The sequence below is a fragment of the Rhincodon typus genome, chromosome 17 (genome assembly GCF_021869965.1).
Source record: "Rhincodon typus isolate 14 chromosome 17, sRhiTyp1.1, whole genome shotgun sequence".
Lineage (NCBI taxonomy): Eukaryota > Metazoa > Chordata > Chondrichthyes > Orectolobiformes > Rhincodontidae > Rhincodon > Rhincodon typus.
In genome coordinates this window covers 17,382,231-17,404,445 of record NC_063348.1, presented here as the reverse complement: position 1 = coordinate 17,404,445, position 22,215 = coordinate 17,382,231, and the positions used below count along the sequence as shown (strand labels likewise).

At 39.8% G+C, this 22,215-nt stretch overlaps 1 protein-coding gene across 1 annotated transcript in view; it reads left to right on the top strand.

Annotated features, from left to right (window-relative positions):
- The window catches only part of LOC109916184 (sodium/hydrogen exchanger 10-like), a 317,378-nt gene that overhangs the window by 178,123 nt on the left and 117,040 nt on the right, over positions 1-22,215 (top strand). The window contains exon 18 of the mRNA XM_048607303.1: positions 15,062-15,113. Coding sequence (XP_048463260.1) covers positions 15,062-15,113 — 52 coding nt within the window. The remainder of the gene's footprint in view (positions 1-15,061; positions 15,114-22,215) is intronic.

Here is a 22,215-nt window from a genome sequence, read left to right as displayed (position 1 = left end):
ATCCTGTGTGTCCCCTATACATCTCAGCTGAGTCTGGACTTACCTGGACACAAAGAAATTGAGGGCAATGGTCACCCCAACATCACAGGAATAAGGTAGCAGTCTCCCTCTAATGGCCTAAGGTCTTCTTCCAAGAGGTGGGAAAGTACATGACCATCTGCCACATAAGTTCAACCCTTTGGAGGAAATGCTGTTCAGAAAAGTCAAGGAAGCTGACCTGTGGGCTACAGACCCTGTGATGAGCATTGCCAACATCAAGAGTCTGACCTGAATCAGTCCCATCTTTTTACTGAACTGCAAGTGGCTGTGGAGAATACAAAAGCAATAGCAGCAAAGGATTAGGCAGTCCCTACGTTATGGCTGCTTAGCTGAAGTACATTGTCCCATCCTCAGACGTCCAAGCTACCTCCAAGTATGTGGATCCTGTGGCACATGTAAATTTCATTGCCAGTAAGGTAAGCAGCCCAAGTAGTGTCTGAGGCACTTGAGACACCTATCACAACATTGCTGTCAAAATCAGTGAGTTCAGACTGAAAGAACTGTTGCTGTCTTCAAGGTAGCTTATGTTCTCACTGTGGTGCATCCTGCACATCATGACACTACAGGGAAATTTGAAGCTGCTGGCAGAAAAGAAGGTCAGAAATCACACGACACGAGGGTATAGTCCAACAGGTTTATTTGAAAACACAGGTTTTCGGAACCTCAGTCCTTCTTCGGGTGTTAGTGAGAGAGGTAGTATCGGACACAGAATTTATAAGTAAAAGATCAAAGGTTCACACCATTGATGAGGATTTGCTAAGCAAACCTAAGATGCTGTTAAATCTTTAACCAGTTAGAACATTTTAATTGATTAACATGTATATGTAAATCCCCGAATTCCTTTCAAATCACTGTCCTGAGAGAACTAAAGGTTTTATCAGTGTAAAGAAGAGGTGACATTTTAGGTCAGACAGTGCATATTAGGTATGAGATCTTGTTTGGAATCTGTTTGTGTTTTAGTTGGAGTCAGACTGGTTTTATTTCGAAAATAGGAATTTATAAAATGCTATATTGACTGACTGTCTATAAATTGTGTGCTTTTTGAACAACATAGAATGTATCTGCAAATACAAATTCACCCCATAGATTTGATTTTTGACATTCTCATCAATGGTGTGAACCTTTGATTTTTTACTCATAAATTCTCTGTCAAATACTACCTCTCTCACTACACCTGAAGAAGGACTGAGGCTCCAAAAACTTGTGTTTTCAAATAAACCTGTTGGACTATAACCTGGTGTCATGTGACTTCTGATCTTGTCCGCCCCAGTCCAATACTGGCATCTCCACATCATGGCAGAAAACAGTGGACAGCTTGCTCAGTGGAGGAGTGGTAATATCTGAAAGTGCATTAGTGCCTCTAGCTGTGGAGAGGTGTGCCCGAGATTCCTGCAGGACAATCATTCAGACACACTTCAGTTGAATTTGGTGCCAATCACATCGCACTTATCCTAATCTAATCCCTCCTACCCCTTACAACAACCTTGTTGCTACAGACATAAGAACTAGGAGCAGGAGTAGGCCGTCTGGCCCTTTGAGACTGCTCCGCCATTCAATAAGATCATGGCTGATCTTTTCGTGGACTCAGATCCACTTACCTGCGTTCTCACCGTAACCCTTAATTCCTTTATTGTTCAAAAAAAATCTACCTTTTCGTTAAAAACGTTTACTGAAGTAGCGTCAACTACTTCACTGGGCAAGGAATTCCATAGATTGACAACCCTCTGGGTGAAGAAATTCCTTCTCAATTCAGTCCTAAATCTGCTCCCTCTAATCTTGAGGCTATGCCCTCTTGTCCTAGCTTCACCTGCCACTGGAAACATACTTTCTACTTCTATCTTATCTATTCCCTTCATAATTTTATATGTTTCTATAAGATCCCCCCTCAATCTTCTGAATTCCAATGAATATAATCCCAAACTACTCAGTCTCCCCTCATAAGCCAACCCCCTCAACTCCGGAATCAACCTGGTGAACCTCCTTTGCACCCCCTCCAGTGCCAAGTAAGGAGACCAAAACTGCACACAGTACTCCAGGTGTGGCCTCACCAGCACCTTGTACAGCTGCAACATAACCTCTCTGCTTTTAATTTCAATCCCTTTAGCAATGAAGGACAAAATTCCATTTGCCTTCCTAATTACTTGTTGTACCTGCAGACCTACCTTCTGTGATTCATGCACAAGGACACCCAGGTCCCTCTGCATAGCAGCATGCTGCAGCTTTTTACCATTCAAGTAATAACTCTTTTTACTTCTACTCCTACCAAAATGTATGACTTCACATTTATTTACATTGTATTCCATCTGCCAGACCTTTGCCCACTCATTCAATGTATCTATGTTCCTCTGCAAAGTTTCACAGTCCTCTGCACACTTTTCTCTGCCACTCATCTTAGTGTCATAAGACAAGTATCAATCTGATATGGGATTCAGATCCTTGCACACTCAATATTGTATCGGGCACTTAAATTGCTTGTATCCGCCCAAGGTCTGTGTGGTATGGAATAGAAACAATACTATGACATTATTGGCTCAGATAAACTCATACCTTCATTCAAATAAATGTCACCAATGTGATACCATCTGTGTAATAAACACCTAAGTGATTCACATTATTCCAAAACTATTTCTGCATTTTTTTTTTCATTCTTCTACCTTGTGTATTTCTATAGTTCAGGAGAGGCGGAAATGGTAGCTCCTTCCCCTGCTCGGAAACATGAGCTGCCCATTGCAGTCTTCCACTGGATTTTGGAGTTTTTGAAGTATCTGTGTACGGCAGACTCAGTCATGGGAGCAGGAAGGAGAATATATGGCTGTGCCAGAGGGACTGAAGCTGAAGTAAAGCTGCCGGTAAAGACTGAAGCTGAAGACTGAGGCATCCTTCACAGGGGAGTTTACACTGCTGTCGAATTTGGACCCACTAAGTTGTGTATTTATGGTAGTGGAGCATGTTTGTAAGAACTTCAGGACCCTGGAAAAACATTGTGGTGATGTCACAGCTGTACATCACTGAGCATGAATAGAACAATGTGGAGGTAGAACGCTCTAGAATGAGAAAGTCTTAACAACATGTGGAAATGAATACACAAGATAAATTAGTCCTTACCTAAGGTAACAATGGGATCAGAGGCTAGTGTATCTATGATTATCACATCTAGCAGTATTTAGTATTGATGTATAATCAATAGTTTCACTTTGAAGTCTAAGTTTGAAGGCATGTCTTAAACTTATCTTGTAAGAGGTGCTGCTGCCTTCTCCCCTTATGGATGATTTTTGACTCGGATTTTATAAAGGTCAAAGTTGTAAACTACCTAAAACTTTGATACAAAAGCCTCTAAGCTAGTCTAAATGGCACTAGACATCACCTAGATTGGTTCGTCTTAATTTAAGTCCCTCCCTGAATAACCTTGGTTCTCACTCAAACCACACACAGTCATCACAATTTATGAGGAAAACCTTCAGTGAAAAAACACAAGCAAAAGACCAAGTTTCTGCCTCAAACCTGACTCAATTCAGGTCCCACTGCCCTTGCCCGATTTGGTTGTTACACTTGAATTACTTTAAGCTCTCAGCCTTAATACCCTTCAGATTTGGTTGATAACTTAATAATTCTCTATGCAATTTGTCTGTCTTGTGGGAGCTGTATGTCTGAAAGCCAGGCTGACCATTTCTGACCTCTCCCTCCTTGACTGCAATGAGAAACCCTTCAATCTTATTGCATTTATGACAGTGGTTACTGAAATACCCCAGACATTCCTGAGACCATCCTACCCCTTTCAGTCCTTTTAGACCTTTACATGCCCTGATCCAAACACACCCACTCAGAGTTGATGTTACTTCCCCAATGGAAAACAAGCCCACGAAGCAAGGTACCCTAGCTCCAAAACTGATATGCGTGCCTCCTCAATTTCCTAATTGGATTATGTGATGGCAATTATTCTATGTCACTGCTATGATAATGTCCCAAATTCCAGTCCTTTTAAGCCCTTGCTCTGTAGCCTCCCTCTTTGTTTTGTGTTGAGGCTTGGCTGTTATTTGCAGCATTTGCATTTGTAGGTTTTGTTTTCTTTTTATCTTCTTCATAAAGTTCAGTTTGAGGGATTCCTATCCCACACTCTAATGCTATCGCCAGGTCTCTGGGCAACTCCCATTTCTGCATTGGCAGTGACTTTTGATGGTGCCATTCTGCCAGTCTGTAGAACTTGCTTTTCCATCATGGTCAAGTACAGCACCAACATGGTCTCTCCCTTTCCTTGCATTATCTCTTTTTCCTTATTGAGAGAGGGCAGAGCATTAGTGTGAGGTGTTGACTGATTGCTGAAGCTGTAGGGAAAGTCTCTAAAAGAAGGGTGATTGACAAATAGGATCAAAAGGGAACCAGGTTGCTGGTGAGTGTTACTGCTATCTGATATGATGAATGTTTGAAAACGAGATTGGATAGAAGAGAGTGTGTGGGTAGAAAAGAGTGTGTGTAGCAAGATATGCCTGTCAGAGGGGTGTTGTGCAGAAGATGGCCAAAGAAATGAAATTTATGATTTCCTCTTGAGAATTTCAGGTCTCACCTTGTCAAGCCTCAGGAAGTGAGTAAACAATAATGACAGGCTGCATGCTCACACTGGAGCTGCTCACAACCTCTACAACCTCAACCATTGCCATTTGGCCACCTCCTGCTATTTTCTAGACAGAAAACATCTCCCCATCCCTGACTACTTTCTGCATTACCACCATAGATACATCCACGAACCTGAGGATAACCTTTTGTATCCTTCCACGCATTTTTGTTCTCTTTCCTTCCTCAGGCTGATAGATTCCACATGGTGTTTCAATTTGAGTACATCCAGTGTCCTTTCAAATAGAGGCCCATCTTTGCTGCACAGAAGTATCATTCCTCCTGTTCTCCATAATTGTTGGGGAACTCAGAGGCAGTGTGCTAATTTGTTTGCTCTGGAAAAGAGCAATGAGGAGTCATTTTCACAACTTGGAAATAGAACTGTCACTGCTCTAGTACATAAGATGGCATATTTCACCTCAAGTTTTTCTATTCTAATGCATTTTTTAAGATGAGATATAGTTTACTGTCTTTTCATATTGGTCGCCTCAAAGTGCATGACTTCACATTTCTGTATATTATCTTCTTCAGTTATACCTCTGCTCATTTCACTACCATTATCTAATCTCATGTATACAACTATGCTCATCACTATCTACTGCATTACCAAATTGCATGTAAACTTCAAATTTAATAACGCTGCTTCCTACAACAAACTTTAGGTCTTTTAAAAAAATTTGAAGTAGAAATGGCCCAGAATCTATTCTTGAGAAACACCAGCACAAACTATCTCCCAAGTCTACCAATAACTCTACTTGATATTCAATGGCATTACCATCACTAAATTCCCCACTGTCAACATCCTTAGGGAAACTGATCTGGACCTGCCATATAAATACTGTGGCTACAAGAGCAAATGAAGGGCTCAGAACCTTGCAGTGGGTAAGTTGCATCCTGGCTACCCAAAGTTTGTCCACCATCTACGAGGCGCAATTCAGCAGTGTGAATGAATACTCTGCACTTAACTGGATAAGTGCAGCTCCAACAACAATCAAGAAGCTCGACACCGTCCAGGACAAAGTAGTCTGCTTGAATGGCACACATTCACAAACATTTAGTCCGTCCACCGCTGATACTAAGTAGCAGCAGTGTGTACCATCTACAATGCATGGCAAAAATTCAAGAGGCTCATTAGACAGCACCTTCCAAATCCTTGACCACTACCATTAAGAAGGATGAGGCAGCAGATACATGGGAACGCCATTACCTTAAAGTTCCCTTCCAAGTCACTCAATCAAAATCAAGTGGCAATGGTTAAATTCTCTGTTGTTAGAAATGGTCATTACATGAAACTTATGTAGTGAAAATGTTATTTAGCACTTGTCAGCCTAAATAAGACCGTAAGGCATAGGAACAGAAATTAGGCCATTCAGCCCATCGAGTCTGCTCCGCCATTCAATCATGGCTGATAAGTTTTTCAACCCCATTCTCCCCGTAACCTTTGATCTGTTTGACAATCAAGAGCCTATCTATCTCCGTGTTAAATATAGTCAATGACCTGGCGTCCACAGCTCTCTGTTAGTAATGAATTCCACAGTTCCACCACTCTCTGGCTCCTTTTCTCCATTCTAAAGGGTTTTCCCTTTACTCTAAGGCTGTGCCCATGGGTCCTAGTCTCTCCTGCCAATGGAAACATCTTCCCAATGTCTGCTCTCTCCAGGCCATTCAGTATTGTGTAGGTTTCAATTAGATCCCCCCCCACCATCCTTCTAAATTCCATCGAGTATAGACCCAGAGTCCTCAGACGTTCCTCATTCGTTAAGCCTTTCCTTCCTAGAATCATTCTCGTGAACCTCCTCTGGACCTGCTGCAGGGCCAGTACATCCTTCCTGAGGTATAGGGCCCAAAATTGCTCACAATACTCTAAATATGGTCTGACCAGAGGTTTATAAAGCCTCAAAAGTACATCCCTGCTTTTATACTCTAGCCGTCTCAAGATAAATGCCAACATTGTACTTGCCTTCCTAACTGATGACTCAGCCTTCAGGTTAACCTTAAAAGAATCCTGGACTTTTGCAGATTTCTGAATTTTCTCCATTTTTAGAAAATAGCCTATGCCTCCAATCTTCCTACCAAAGTGCATGACCTCATGCTTTCCCACATTGTATTCCATCTGCCAATTTTTTCGGCCACTCTCCTAATCTGTCTAAATCTTTCTGTAGCCTCCTTGCCTCCTCAATACGACTTGTCCCTCCATCTATCTTTGTATCATCTGCAATCTTAGCCGGAATGCTCTCAGTTCCTTCATCTAGATCTTTAATGTGTAAAATGAAAAGTTGTGGTCCTAACACTGACACTTGTGGAACACCACTAGTCACTGGCTGCTATCCTGAGAAAGGATATCCTTTTATCCCCACTCTCTGCTTTCTGCCAGACAGCCAATCTTCTTTCCATGCTGGTACCTTGCCTCTAACACCATGGGCCCATGTCTTATTCAGCAGCCTCCTGTGCGGTACCTTGTCAGAGGCCGTCTGGAAGTCCAGGTGGATAACATCCATTGGCTCCCCTTTGACTAACCTGCTCGTTGCCTCCTCAAAGAATTCAAACAGATTTGTCAGGCATGATCTCGCCATGATGAAACCATGCTGACTTTTCCCTATTTTACCATGCACTTGCAAGTATTCAGAAATCTCACCCTTCACGATGGACTCCAAAATCTTACCAATGACTGAGATCAGGTTAATTGGCCTACAATTTCCCTTACTCTCTTCTTAAACAGGCAGGTTACATTAGTGATTTTACAGTCCTCTGGAACCCTCCCTGACTTCAGTGATTCCTGAAAGATCACCACTAATGCCTCCACTATCTCTTCAGCTATCTCCTTCAGAACTCTGGAGTGTAGCCCATCTGGTCCAGGTGATTTATCCACCTTCAGACCTTTCAGTTTTTCTAGTACCTTTTCGTTAGTGATGGCCACCATATTCATCTCTGCGCATGCACCCCACCCCCCGGCTGTCTTGAATTTTTAGGGGATTACTTGTGTCTTCCACAGTAAAGACTGATGCAAAGTACTTATTGAGTTCCTCAGCCATTTTTTTGTTCCCCATTCCTACTTCTCCAGTGTCATTTTTCTAGCGGCTCAATGTCCTCTTTTGCCCTTTATATATCTAAAGAAACTCTTGCGACCTTTTTCTTATATTACTGGCTAGCCTACCCTCATATTTAATTTGTTCCCTCCTTATTTCTTTTCTCGATGTCCTCTGTTTATCATTGTAGGCTTCCCAATCCTCTGGCTTCCCACTGCCCTTTGCCACATTATATGCTTTCTCTTTTGATTTTATGCTATCCCTGACTTCCCTTGTCAGCCATGGTTGCCTCATCCTCCGTTTTGTATACTTTTTCCCAGGGATGAATTTTAGCTGTGTCTCCCAAATTACTCCCAGAAACTCCTGCCATTGGTGTTCCACTGTCTTTCCTATTAGGCTCCTCTCCCAGTCAATTCTAGTTAGCAGCTCCCTCATGCCTTTGTAGTTGCCTGTATTCAACTGTAATACCGTTACATCTGATTCCAGCTTCTCCCTCTCAAATTGCAAGGTAAAGTCAATCTTATTATGGTCACTGCCTCTCAAGGGACATTGTCCAGATTTTGCTGCATTTGAACATGGACTGCTAAAGTAACTTTTTAATAACAAGGACATTCAAATGCAGCCATCATTCTTTATTGAACCAGCTATTACTGGAAGGTTGTTTTGTGTCTTCAATCATGAAGAGAGTAAAGTATTTGTTCATTCCATGCACTAGTTCCTTCTTATTTATTATTAATTGCTCATTTTGACCCTAGAGATCAAACACACACTGTACACACTTTTTCTTCTTAAATACCTGTAAAATTCTTGGTGTCTGTTTTTACATGTATAGCTAGCTTCTTCTGAAACCCTAATTCTCTGCCATTCTTTAGATTCTGTCCAATCATCCAGTCCTTAAGTTATCCTTGCATCGTTTTATGGGTTTTCATTGTTTGATGTTTTTCATAACTACTTTGTTGACCATAAATGTTGGTGCTACCCTTAATAAACCCAGTGTATTTATTTTGAGAATTCTGAAATGTTCCCTTAAATATCTGCCACTGCTTCCATATTCATCATTCTTTAGCTGCGTATCCTAGTTCACTTTAGCAAGTTTAGTTTTTATGGTGATATAGTCATCTTTATGTAAGTTTAAAATACTAGTCTTAGATCCATTCTTCTCTCTTTCAAACTGGATGCAAAATTCATTAATACTGTGGTTGTTGCTAGCTAGGAGAGTCTTTATTCAGAGGTCATTAATTAATCCTGTCACTTCACATAATACTGAGTCTCGTGAAATCTGCTTCCTGAGTGGTTCCTGAGCTAATCCAGTCACTGCTGTAAGAAGCTATCTTAAAAGCATTCTATGAACTCCTTATCTGGGCTACCATTGTCAATCTGATTTTTTTCAGTTTGTATGTTGTTAAATGTCACCCATAATTATTGCAATCCTTTCATCACAAACACCCAGTATTTCTTTTTGTATACTTCTTCCTACATTGTCAATTCTGTTAAGGAGTCTGTGGACCATTCCACCAGTTGCTTCTTTTCCCTATTATTCCTCAACTCCACTCAAATTCATTTCTACATCCTGATCTCCTGAATTAAGGGCATCTCTAGATGTTGCATTAATGTCATTCCTAACTAATATATTGCCCTTCTGCTTTACCTATTGTCCTATTCTTTTCAACTGTCATATACCTCTCAGTATTCAGGACCCAGTTCTTGTAATCTTGCATCATTGTCTCAGTGATGACTATCAGATCACATTTATTTATGTTTGTGTGCACTGTCAATTTATTTTCTTTGTGATTTTATTCAATTGCAGAGTCTTGAGTTTTGTTTTGTTATCTTTGTAACATCTAGTTTTGACTGTTGGTGTGTTATTAGGATTATTATCTCTGTCCCTTACTGCCATCTTTTGGCTCTCATTTCTTGCATTAGTATTTTGCTGTCCTGCCTTGACTCTGCCTCTTAACTTATGAAAAATTAAGGGCACTGAGCTTGGAAGGTTAAGAAGGGTATCTAGGCACTTGGGAGTGGGGCTCTGCCTGAAAGTTAGAAAAAGCAAAAATTACAAAATGCGTTGTGAAATTTCCAGAGGTGGAGACTAAGGGCAGTGAAACAGATAAACCAATACTGCAGGAGTAGAGAATAGAATTGAATCCAGTGCAAAGAAAGGAAAGACAGTTCCTGGAACAGAACAAAGGAAGAGACAAGCAAGGCAACAGAGAATTCCAGGAAAGGGGAAAAAAAAAGGGAATTCCAGATATGACAGCTTGAGCTGAGATGGGAGAAGTTTAGACTTGTGGGCTGAAGTATTCAATTTTTTTTTAATATTCACTTGTCGGACATGGCAGCATTTATTGCCTATCCCTAGTTGCCCTTGAGAAGTGGTGATAAGCTGCCTTCTTGAACTGCTACAGTCTATGTGTTATAGGTAGACCCACAATGCTGTTAGGGTGGGAGTTCCAGAATTTTGATCCAGCAACTGTAAAAGAATGGTGATATATTTCCAAGCCAGAATGTTGAGTGGTTTGGAAGGGAACTTGCAAATGATGGCGTTCCCAAGTATTTGCTACTCTCATCCTTCTAGATGGAGTGGTTGTTGGTTTGGAAGGTGCTGTCTAAGGATCTTTGGTGAATTTCTGCAAGGCATCTTGTAGATAATACAACACTGCTGCTATTGAACATCAGTAGTGAAGGGAGTGGATGCTTGTGGATGTGATGTCAATCAAGCGGGCTGCTTTGTCCTGTATGGTGTCAAGCTTCTTGAGTGTTATTGAAACTGCACCCATCCAAGCAAGTGGGGAGTATTTCTTCAAACATGCCTAGTAGACGACAGACAGGTTTTGGGGTTCAGGAAATGAGTTACTTGCTGCAGTGTTGCTAGTCTCTGACCTGCTCTTGTAGCCACTGCATTTATATGGCAAGTCCAATTGGGTTTCTGGTAAATGGTAGCCGCTAGAATGTTGATAGTGAGGGATTCACTGATGGTAACACCATTGAATGTAAAGGAACAATGGTTAGATTGTCTCTTATTGGAGATGGTCATTACCTGATTTTTTTTGCATGATTGTTACTTGCCTTTTGTCAGTCCAAGCCTGGATATGTCCAGGTTCAAGCCCACCTGCAGCAGAGGTGTGTAATAACATATCTGAGCAGGTTGATTAAAATAACAATGCAGACCAAAAGAGTTCTTATGGTGCAGTTGGAGTATCCCTACTTCTAAACCAGGAGACCTGGGTTCAAGCCCCACCTGCTCTAGAGGTATGTAATAACATCCTTGAACAGATTGATTTGAAAAAATAAATAGGTTAACAGTCAGCGAGGGACCCTCTTGTGGCTCAAAATCAGACCAGAGCCCAAAGGAGTTAAAAATAATTCCAGAGTTGGATCAATAGCCAAATAACAGCAAAAAATACCAGAAAAAGTGACAGCAGATAGCAGGGTAGAGCCATACATCTCCTTAACAGTGAATTTGAAGGAGGCCCAGAGAAACTGAAGCTGCATGCTCACTGAGTGGAAGTGTTACAGAGGAATAAGGCAGAAGCTGAACATCCACCTGAGGACCTTAGTGTTCCAGGAAAAGTGGAACAGGTTTGGGGAAAACCCATTTTCCTAGTTAAGAAGAGTAAATATACCTCACACATCTGTTGGAGATCACCACAGGCATATAAATAAGGTAGAAACAGAGTTACTCATTGGAACGTCAAAGGCACAGAAGCAAATTTCAATCCTTAACCAATCAATTTGAGTTGATGCAAAGTTAAATGAAAATGTGAGATGCCAGTCCAGACAACCTGCAAGAGTCAAATATTAGACTGCCGCCACATGACAACCTAGAATCAAAGTTGTAAAAATGCTTGAATCTAGTGTACTGCTGAGGGAGTGGAGTTAAAACTTGGAAAGATGGCACAGCCCAGAAATCAAGTCCAACTGTTATTCTTAAATCATGTTTTGTATTGTTATTTCATACTAACCTTGTGACAGAATGCTCACCCTAAACAAAAAGGAGAAATATTATTTGTATTCTTTCCTCGTGACAGGGAGGTATTATGATAGTGGTAAAAATGAATTATCAAGATTTGATTTCCATCGTCTTATTTTAATTACAGGGAGTTTTCTTGGACTCAAATTGTTTGAATAAAATAAAAGTAATGACTTAACATGGCCCCAGTGATCACCTGATCCAGTTGAGCCAGTTCTGTTTCGTTGGTTTAGTTATGGACCAGACCAGACCCTCCTCAAAATATTTCAGGAAGGTAGCCTAGACCCTAACATTTTCTTATTTTAAAGGCAAATATAAACAACTGTGTTCCAGATGCAATTCAACTAACTTTGCAATTCAACTAGTCAAACTACTCAGCATTAAACTAAAAACAATTTATTCAAATAATATGGTTAAAATACAACCAAAGAAAAAGAAAGAAGGACTTAGAATAAGTTAACTCTATTGGAAAGCTTAACAGAATAATAGATACAATAATTATTACCAATTAACTATTCCAATTTTGTAATATCTCATGAACACACCCCTTGGCAAAAAGGCAAAGTCCGAAACAGATTGTCTCTCATGCAATCCAGCAGCAGAGAGAAAAAAAATCAAGTGAAAACTCAGAGATAGTAGCAGCCAGAAGACATTTACAGGGGCTTCTAACTCCGCTGAGACTCCCAACAGTAACTGCTGAATTTCAAAGCTAAAAACTAAATCTAGAAATTCTGGTCTATAAGAGCTAGCCACACTCATCCAGGCTACTTCTATTGTTCCAACATTTAAAAAAAAAGCCCAAAGGCATCCCATGCTGTTTACTTTATGGACCTTCACTAGCCAGTTCATTACCTCTGCCTTAAAACCTCTCCACAAAAAAGGACTAAATACACCTGTTCTTGCCGCAGCATCGTCACAACACCCTGAACTGAAATTAACGTGTCATCATGATGACTGAAACCAGCCACCTCAAATTCCTACCTTCTATTTGATTTGCACATTTTACACCTTTCACAGATTAGGATGAAAGTTGTCCACAGAGGATCCAGTTTAGGACTAATGTTCCCAAAAAATGGGAACATAAGAAGGAACTATATATTATGCAACCTACGCAGCAACCTTTTGTGGACATTTCAAACCATTGATTGCAGTGTTGTTGTTGTGCTGTAGCAGCTTTGCTAGAGGTATGATTCAGTTTTGGAGTAGAAGTCTGAAGAACTACAACTGGAATGTTGTACTGTACCCAGTGCAATTAATGCTTCCTTTATTTCATCAGCTGAGGACTGGCATTTGTTGTTAGTGGAGAACTGGGGAGGAGATTGAGCGGGTTCATTCTCTCAGCCCCTCTGAAGCAAATAAACATCTCACATCCACATTCTTGAGCAAAACCAAAGGCTGAATTGTTTGTGACTTGGAGTATTTTGCACATTTTAACTAAGTGTAGAAAATCCTGCGTTTGTTACACTTAGTGCATTGAGGTTGGTTAGCTGATTTGGCTGGATGGTTGGTCAGAGATGCCAATAGTATAGGTTCAATTTCTGCTCCTGCTGATGTTACCATGAAGGACTTGCCTTCTCAATCTGACCCCATGCCTAAGGCATTGTGACTTTCAGGTAAAAACACCACCAGTCGTCTTTCTCCAATACGAGTGTGTGACTATGGTGACTTTATCATTTATAGTTAGCCCTCACACAATATAGTGTACTTATTTAACTTGACATAAAACTAACCAATGGAAAAATTTATAGTGACTGATGTTATTAGTTAGAGGTAGCATTCAAGTAAAAATCTACATTTTGTCAAACTCCAATGGCACCATCCATTGTTCTCTGTCTAAGCAGTCTGATATTTGTTGCAGTTGGTTAGAAAATGAGACTTTTCTTTTGTTAAGAAGAGCACTATTGTTTTGCAAAGACAATTTTCTCATCCAGAACCCTGATTTAATTTAAATTTGCTGTCTTGACTACATGGATTTACTCCATTGAAGATAGAGGATGTTTCAATTTTTAGACTAGTATGTTACTAGTCACCATTTTCTTCCTGTTCATTAAGCCTTCCAAAACCATACATTAGCTGCTTTCTTCACAACTGTGATCGATTCCATCATATCCTTGGTCAGTCTTGGACTGAAACAGTGCATACAGCCACACCTGCTATTTTACTGTGTTTCTTTTCCTGCACTTCTTTTACTCATGACCTCTCAATCACTAAGGCTGCACACTTCAACCTTTGTATTTTCATCCTTTTCTGCTTCTGCTTTAGCCCATCTACAGCTGAATTCATCATCCATGCTTTTATGATTTCTGGGCTCGATTATTCAGTGTCCTCCCATGACCTCCCATTTTCCTCCCCTCCATAAATTTTAACTCATGTGAAACTCTGCTGCTCCTGTTCTAACACCCAATAAATCCCATTGTCCAATTAGTTCTGTACTCATGGAGTTACATTTATTCCTGATCTATAATAAATCAAATTTGAAGTTAATTCTCCACCTTGCTGTAGCACTAACATTTCTGTCCTCCGACGACTGTGATGTTCCAATAAAACTCAATATAAACTTGAGGAACAACATGTCTTTTGATTAGACATTTTAAAACTTATGGACTCAACATTGAGTTCAACAATTTCAGGTTATAGTTTCTGCTGTATTTTGCATATCAGGCTGTAACCACTGCTCCATTTTGTTTCCTTTTCTACACTTGACTCATTTTATTTCTGTTTTGGTCATCACTATGTGCTCCAAGCCCTTTTGTTTTATTTCTGGGCACATCGGCATTCACTTTGGCCCTCGGAATCTAACTCTTATGTCATTCAGTCTCTTCTAATATTCACCTTATCACTGACCTTCCTTTTTGTCCTTATCCTCTCCACCCTTTCCTCAAAACCTGGTTCATTTCTAGTTTTTTCCCATTCTGATGAAAGGATTGCAGGGATAAAACATTAATGCAAATCTTCCAACCTGGGTGAATATCCACATTTTTGACCCAAATCAGACAAGAAGTTACCTACATACCTTCCTGTGATTTTTTGGGCCTAAATTCTGATGTAGAATTCACTCCAAAAGATGCAGCAAATCATGCAGAGAGTATCGGAATAAATTTTCACAGCAGCCACACACCCTTTTAATGATGTGAACTGCCATATTCCATTAATAAACTTAAACGTCCTAAAACTTCTTTTGGCAAATAATGAAAGAAAGTAATTATGTCCAGTAAGTGGGCAAGTGGGTAGTATGGCAGATTGGTAAAGGGCGCAAGATGTTAGGTGGGTAATGGGGCACTCTAGCTGCCAATGTCCAAATACTTGTACCTCAGTTAGAGTGTATACCTTGAAGAGAGACTTGAGAAAATTGAAGAAATAAATGATCATAAGGTCATTAACTTTGATATACTGAATCCAAAATGTAATTTCTTTTAAGCAACTGAGGAGTATTGTCGAGCGGAATCATCAAGAAGCGATTAAAGAGCTGGGTGAGTAAACAGACAGTCTTAAAATTATGCTGATAAAGGATAAAAAGCATTACGATAGATTAGCAGATCAGTTAATATTCAATAAAATACTGAGTGACATGAATTAAAACAAGAAACTGAAACACATTAAACAGTAATTTACTAATTTAGGAAATAGGTTCATTTAATACATTTAAACTTATTTGTTTTTACCAGTACTAGGTGTGAAAATGTTTCACTAGCAAAATTAGATCTTACATCTTTAACCAAAATTTTTGATTGGATTAACTATTCATGGCTTAATTATTCATCTGATCTGTCTCCTTATATTAAGAGCCGTTGTTCTTACATAGTTTATTTTTATGCACAGAAGTTATCTAACCTCTTTTTTTCTCCAGCAGAGACTAGGATATTGTTGAATTTGTATTTACTGGGTAGTTAGACAATACTGAATGTTAAGCCACAACCTGACTATATTTCTCACTGTTGAGTTGAACCCAAGAATTGGGGAGGGAAGTCTAGGGGGAGCAAATTCTTCTAATCACAATCTAGTTGGAAATTTTTTTATAGTGAATTGTGTTGGAAGTTCCTATGCATTTCGTTATGTTTTTATGTCTGTGTATGCAAACTCCAGGTGGACAAGTACACTATACAATAATCATTAAAATACGAGATGCTACTCAGTTCTTAACAGACAGATACATTCCAGTTCTAAAAAATGTTATGATTTAACAACAAGTAAGTTCTGAGTGAACAAAAACAGAAATTGCTGGAAAAACTCAGCAGGTCTAGCAGCATCTGTGGAGTGAAATCAGAGTTAACATTTTGGGTCTAGTGACCCTTCCTCAGAACTGTTCTGAGGAAATGCTGAGTGACATCAGGTACATTTCTTATTGCAATTAGACTTCCTGGTAATAAAGACAACATAGGAGGACAACTAGACCATCTCTTCTACTCTCAAGGTTGCTCTGCCATTCTAGATAATGGCTAATCATCTACCTCAATGCTATTTTCCTGCAGTATTCCCATATACCTTCAAGTCATTTATATCAAGAAGTGAATTGATCTCTGTCTTGAACATAATGATTGACCTTTCATTACCCTCAGGTAGAGATTTCCAAAGACTCTGAAGAGAAGAAATTCTCATTCCAGTCCAGAATGGCATGCCCCTTATTTTGGGAATGTGCCCCTCCAAGTTCTAGATACCCAACCAGAGGAAACATCTTTTCTGCATCCATCCTGTCTAAATTTCTTAAGATGTTGTAAGTTTCAAGAAGATCAGCTATTATTCTTCTAAATTCCAGAAATTACCTGCCCGGTCTTATCAGTCCCAACTCATAAGGCAGTCCTGCCATCCCAGGAATTAATCTCATGAACTTCCACAGAACTTTGTTTTTGACAAGTTTGTCTGTGCTTAGGTAAGCAGGCCAAAATTGCGCGCAACACTCCGGTTGTGGCCTCACCAAGAGTCTGTACAATTGCAGCAAGGCAACTTTATTACTCTAGTCAAATCCTCTTACAATCAAGTCCAACATTAAATTTTCCTTCCTAATTGCTTGCTTGCTAACTTACAGTTACTTAGGGAAAAAAAGAGACCAACGTCCCTATGGACTTAAATACTTCTCAATCTCTTACCATTTAAATATACCCTGTACCTCTGTTCCTTATACAAAAGTGAATACCCTCACACTTATACATATTATATTCCATCTGTCACATTCTTGCCCACCAGCAATACCTCACTAGTCACAATTTGCCAACCTGAAAATTATCCATTTATTCCTAATTGCTGCTTTCTTTCTGTTCATCAGTGTTCAATTCATGGCAATACGTTATGCCCTATCTAAGTTTATTTTCTAACTGCCAGAGTGGAATCCTATTGAGCATTTTCTAAATATCCTATGACCAAATCCAGTGTCCCACCTCATCTACTGCGCTGGTACCATCTTCAAAAAGCTCCACAAATTTGTCAAACATGATGTCCCTTTCGTGAAAGCATGCTGGCTTTCCCAGTTATTCATTCTTTTCAAGTGTTTCATTATCACATTCTTTATAATCCATACTAGTATTTTGCCTACCACTGACATGAGGCTAACAAGGGTATGGTCCTCTTTATTCCTCTCTTCTCTCTTTTGTAAATGGTAGATTTCTAACCTTTCGATCTTCAGGTATCATTCCAGAATCACCAAAGTATCCACCACATCTATAGCTATCACTTTCAACTTTCTGGGATGCAGATTATTGGTCCTGGTGATTTGTTAACTTTCAGTTGTAATTTCTCCAATACTTTTTTACTAATTTCTTGCAGTTCCTCATTCTCACTAGTTCCTTAGATTGCTAGTATTTCTGGTAGATTTCTCAGATCCTCCTCCTTGAAGGCAGACATAATGTAATTATTTAGCCAATTTTGTCCACAATTTCTCACTTAACTTCTGTCTATCCCTGCAATTGCCCTGTTTGTCTTTGCAAATCATTTCCTTCTTACATGTCTACAGCAGCTCTTATTTTCCTTGCTATTTTACACACATATTATATTCTCTGTTTACCAGTATCTTGGCCCTCCTTTGCAGAATTCGAAAATGCTTCCAATTCCAATGCTTCTATGGTGATGTAACTTAAAGGCAGGCTTCACATTATTAAGTGTTAGTGGGATGATGCACTGGAAAACAAGTTTAACTAATCCCAGATCTGTCACAAAAGTTAAAGATTTATAAAAGTACATAGAATTCTCCACAACAGCAACAATAGCAACAACACTGAGAAAGGGTCTGGAGAAGGGTCACCGGACCCAAAACATTAATTCTGATTTTTCACCACAGATGCTGCCAGACTTGAGCTTTTGCAGTAACTTCTGTTTTTGTTCCTCGTTTACAGCGTCTGCACTTCTTTCGGTTTTTACATAGAATTCTCCAATTTATTTGTCTTTCAGGCCCAGGTTAGCAGAGAGCTTGAACCAGGTGTCTGTAGTTAACAAGAATGACTATTTATTATGAATAGGTTCTAGCTACAGGTAAATAGTTATGAACCATAGCCATAAAACTACCAGTCAACACTCTGACCTATTCATAGAACTCCCCATACACACATGCAGACAGATGAAAAAGATTGGTGATGTTGGTGGAGGGAAAACAAAGAAAGCAGTTCAATGGTCCCCGTCTACAAGGCTTGCTGATAAAATCCTTTAGCTGATCAGAAGCCTGCTCCTTGACCTTCCTTCTCTAGATACTTTTACTTATTTGCAGGAGGCACAAGATGACTCGCTCACACTTATAAAAGTCTCTGACATACTGCTTACAAGTCACAGTTTACAATCAGCTGGTGAGGGCAAATAAACCAGCTAACTTCAGGCTTGAACTGCCTTTTACTGCTTCCCTTCCAGAGATCTAACATCTACTGACCTGAACATGCACACTCCAAAGTTGTTTAACGACCTGGAAGCCAATCATATAGTTAATTTCAGAAAGGAGGTGTTTCCTCATTGATAACTGGTCACCTTTTCACAGACCAGCAACATGTCAAAGTCACCATTCATACACAGTCCTCTTGGCACCAGCTTGTATGTAACTAGACTTCCCTCGCTGCTTGTTCTAAGCATTATTCATGTCAATTGACATCCCACTAGCCAAAGAAACACCAGCCACATTACTGGAGGAAGTAGGAATGCAGACCAGCAGCTCCATCAGCTATGACAACATAGTCAAACTACTGGACTTGTGCCTCACCGCATACTTCGTCTTTAATGGTCAAGCATACAAACAGATCAATGGCACACTGATGGGGTCACCCATCTCAGGACTCATTGCAGAGGCGGTCATGCAAAGACTAGAACACACCACCCTCCCCCTCATTCAACCTAAACTGCGGATCCGGTATGTAGATGACACATTTGTCATTATTAAACGCAACAAATTAGAAGAGACCCACCGCCTCATCAACAACATATTCACTGGGATTAAATTCACAAGAGAAGAAGAAAACAATAATCAGCTTCCATGTCTGGACGTCAGAGTTGAATGTATGACCAATGCGGAGTTCCAAACCTCAGTATACAGGAAAGCAACGCATGTTAACCAAATCCTCAACTCCCACATCAACCACCCCAGTGTCCACAAACAAAGCTGTGTTAGGACACTATTTAAACGGACCACCACTCACTGCAACATGCCAGAACTATGCAGAAAACAGAAAGAGCACCTATACAAAATCTTCGCTATGAACGGACATCCCTGCAACTTCATCCACAGGTGCCTACTAAATAGACAACTGCAAGAGGACACAGTATGCCCTAAAACACTGGCCACACTGTCCTACATCAAGAACATGTCAAAACTGACAACAAGACTCCTATGACCACTAGGAATCATGGTAGCACACAAGCCAACAGCCACTCTACGACAAACACTCACAAGGATTAAAGACCCTATTCATCAGCTAGCAGCAAAATGACATGGCGAACTTTCCTTAATATCAGTACGCTTGGACAATGAAGGCCATCAGTTTAACTGGGACAACTTAACCATAGTAGCCCACGCCAAACATAGACATGCACAGGAATTCCTAGAGGCATGGTTCTCAGCCCATAATGCAATCAACAAACATATAGATTTGGACCCCATATGCAAACCCTTACAGAACAAAACTGGAAATGACACTTCTCCCCATTACAGACTGGACAGTGTAAACTCCAAGCAGAGTAGAACAACATCGCTTCATCGGAGGCCTCACTGACGATGTTACCTAGCATGGTGACAAAACATCTGAACGAAAACAAGCCAGCTTGGTGAACAAGTCAACAACCTCAGCAAAAAAGAAACTTGAAATCAGGATAAACATTCCGCTGATTAGAATCATACCCAGCACAAAGGGATTTGTTGTTGTTGTTGGAGTTAATCACCTGCGCCCCAGAACATCTTTGCAGAAAATTCTCTCTGTGGTGTACGAGGCTCAACAATGATCCAGTCATGAGGTTTACATCAGCTATGGAAATGGAAAAAGAACAATTTAGAGAAAAAAGTTAATTAATGGAAGGCAGTTTCAAAGAGCTGAGAATGGATCTGACCTTGGTACTTTAGAATCTAGTATGACAGAACAGCTATAATTAAATACGAAACTGCCCTGAAAGATGATATCGTTCTGTATAGTCAAGATACATTCTTATAAGGGAGTAAGATATATCAAATAAAGCCAGAGTCAAGAATATTGGAGATAGAGAGTAAGATGAAGCAGGAGCAGAACCACATCATAAATGTTAGGTTAATAATATTATTGTGAACCTAGAAATATCGATCACCCACACAGGAAATTTACAAAGAAGTAAAATCAGCAAAGAGAAGGTATGAGAAGAACAAATTAATATAACAGGGTATCCAGAAGTCTTCTCTGTGCATTCAAATAAAGAAAGGATGGTAAAAAATGGTGAACCAAATAGGGAGTGATAAACCAATTCCAAGAAGAAGACTAAGGGCATGCCTCTAGAACCAAAATCTGATGAATTGGAGATCTTCGAAAGATTGTTTGAAATTTGCTAAGTCACTGGCGACTGATCAAATGCATCATGGGATACTGAGGCAAGTAGAGATGGAAATGACAACAATACAATCCGTTGTCTTCCAATCTTCCTCAGAGGGCAAAATTTTAAATCCCTGTTGAAAAAATAATGCAGTGAGGTTATATCTAGCAACAGGTTAGTCACGTTCACCTTCTAGAAAAGATAAACTAGAAAAAAATACTAGACAAATGTGGATTAATTAAATAAAGCCAGCTTGGATTCGTTTAAGATATATTATGTTTAAATGGTTTTTTGGAGCTTTTTGCTGAGTTAACAGTGAATATGGTTAAAGGCAGTGCAGTTGGTGTGGTGTACATAGGCTTCCAAAAGTATTTGATAAAATGCTACAAAATGAGCTTGTTAGTAATGTTGAAGCCAATTGAATAAAAAGTACAGTAGCACATACGGACTCTGGTGATGCAATGGTAGTGTTCCTGCCTCGGGGCCAAAAGGTCTGAATTCAAGTTTTACCTGCCCTAAAGCTATATCATAACTTGTCCAATTGATTAAAATAGCTAGTAACAAGCAATATAGATGCAAATTCACTGAGTAACAGAAAACTGAATAGGAGTAAACTTGTTTTTTGCAGCAGAGGAAGTCTCCCCTCAGATCGGTATTAGGACTTCGGCTTTTCTTGATCTATGTTCATGATTTACACTTCTGTGTTAACCATAATTTCAAAGTTTGCAGATGATACAAAATTTACAAGTGTTGTAAACTAAGAGTAGGTTAATCATATACTCCTAAAGGACTTCGGCAGTCTGGTGGACTGTGTAATGATATGGCAAATGAAATTAATGTTGAGACTTGAGAAATTTTTGAAAGCATTTTTGATTTGACTTATGATTGTCACAAGTACCTAGGCACAGTTAAAAGTTTTGTTTCGCATGCAGTACAAGCAGATCATACCATGCAAAATATATAAGTGTAAGAGAACAAAGTAAGGAATACAATGTTACGGCTGCAGAGAAAGTGCACAAAGAGCGAGATCAACATTAAGTTTAAAATTTGAGAGGTCCATCAAAACTCTAATAACAGTGGGAAGAAGCTGTTCTTGAATGTGTTGGTGTGTGTATTTAAACTTTTGTATCTTCTACCTGATGGAAGAGATTGGAAGAGATTATAACCGGGGTGGGAGGGGTGTTTGATTATGTTGGCTGCCTTCCCTAGGTGACGAGAAATATAGGTGGAGTCAGTGGATGGAAGGTTGGCTTGCGTGATGGACTGGGCTGTGTTCACAACTCTCTGTAGTTTCTTATGGTCCTGGGCAGAGCAGTTGCCATACCAAGCCATGATGAATTTGGATAGAATGCAGTCTCTGGTTTTTGGCATGCTCGCCTTCATTGCTCATTCCTTTAAGTATAGGAGTTGGGAAGTCATTTTGAGGTTGTACAGGACATTAGTGTTCTGGAATACTGTGTCCAGTTCTGGTCACCCAGTTATAGGAAGGATATTATTAAGAGAAGAGTGTTCAGAAAAGATTTACCAGGATGTTGCCGAGTATGGAAGGTTTGAGTTATAAAGAAATGCTGGATAGGCTGGGACATTTTATACTGGAGGGTAGGAGGTTGTGAG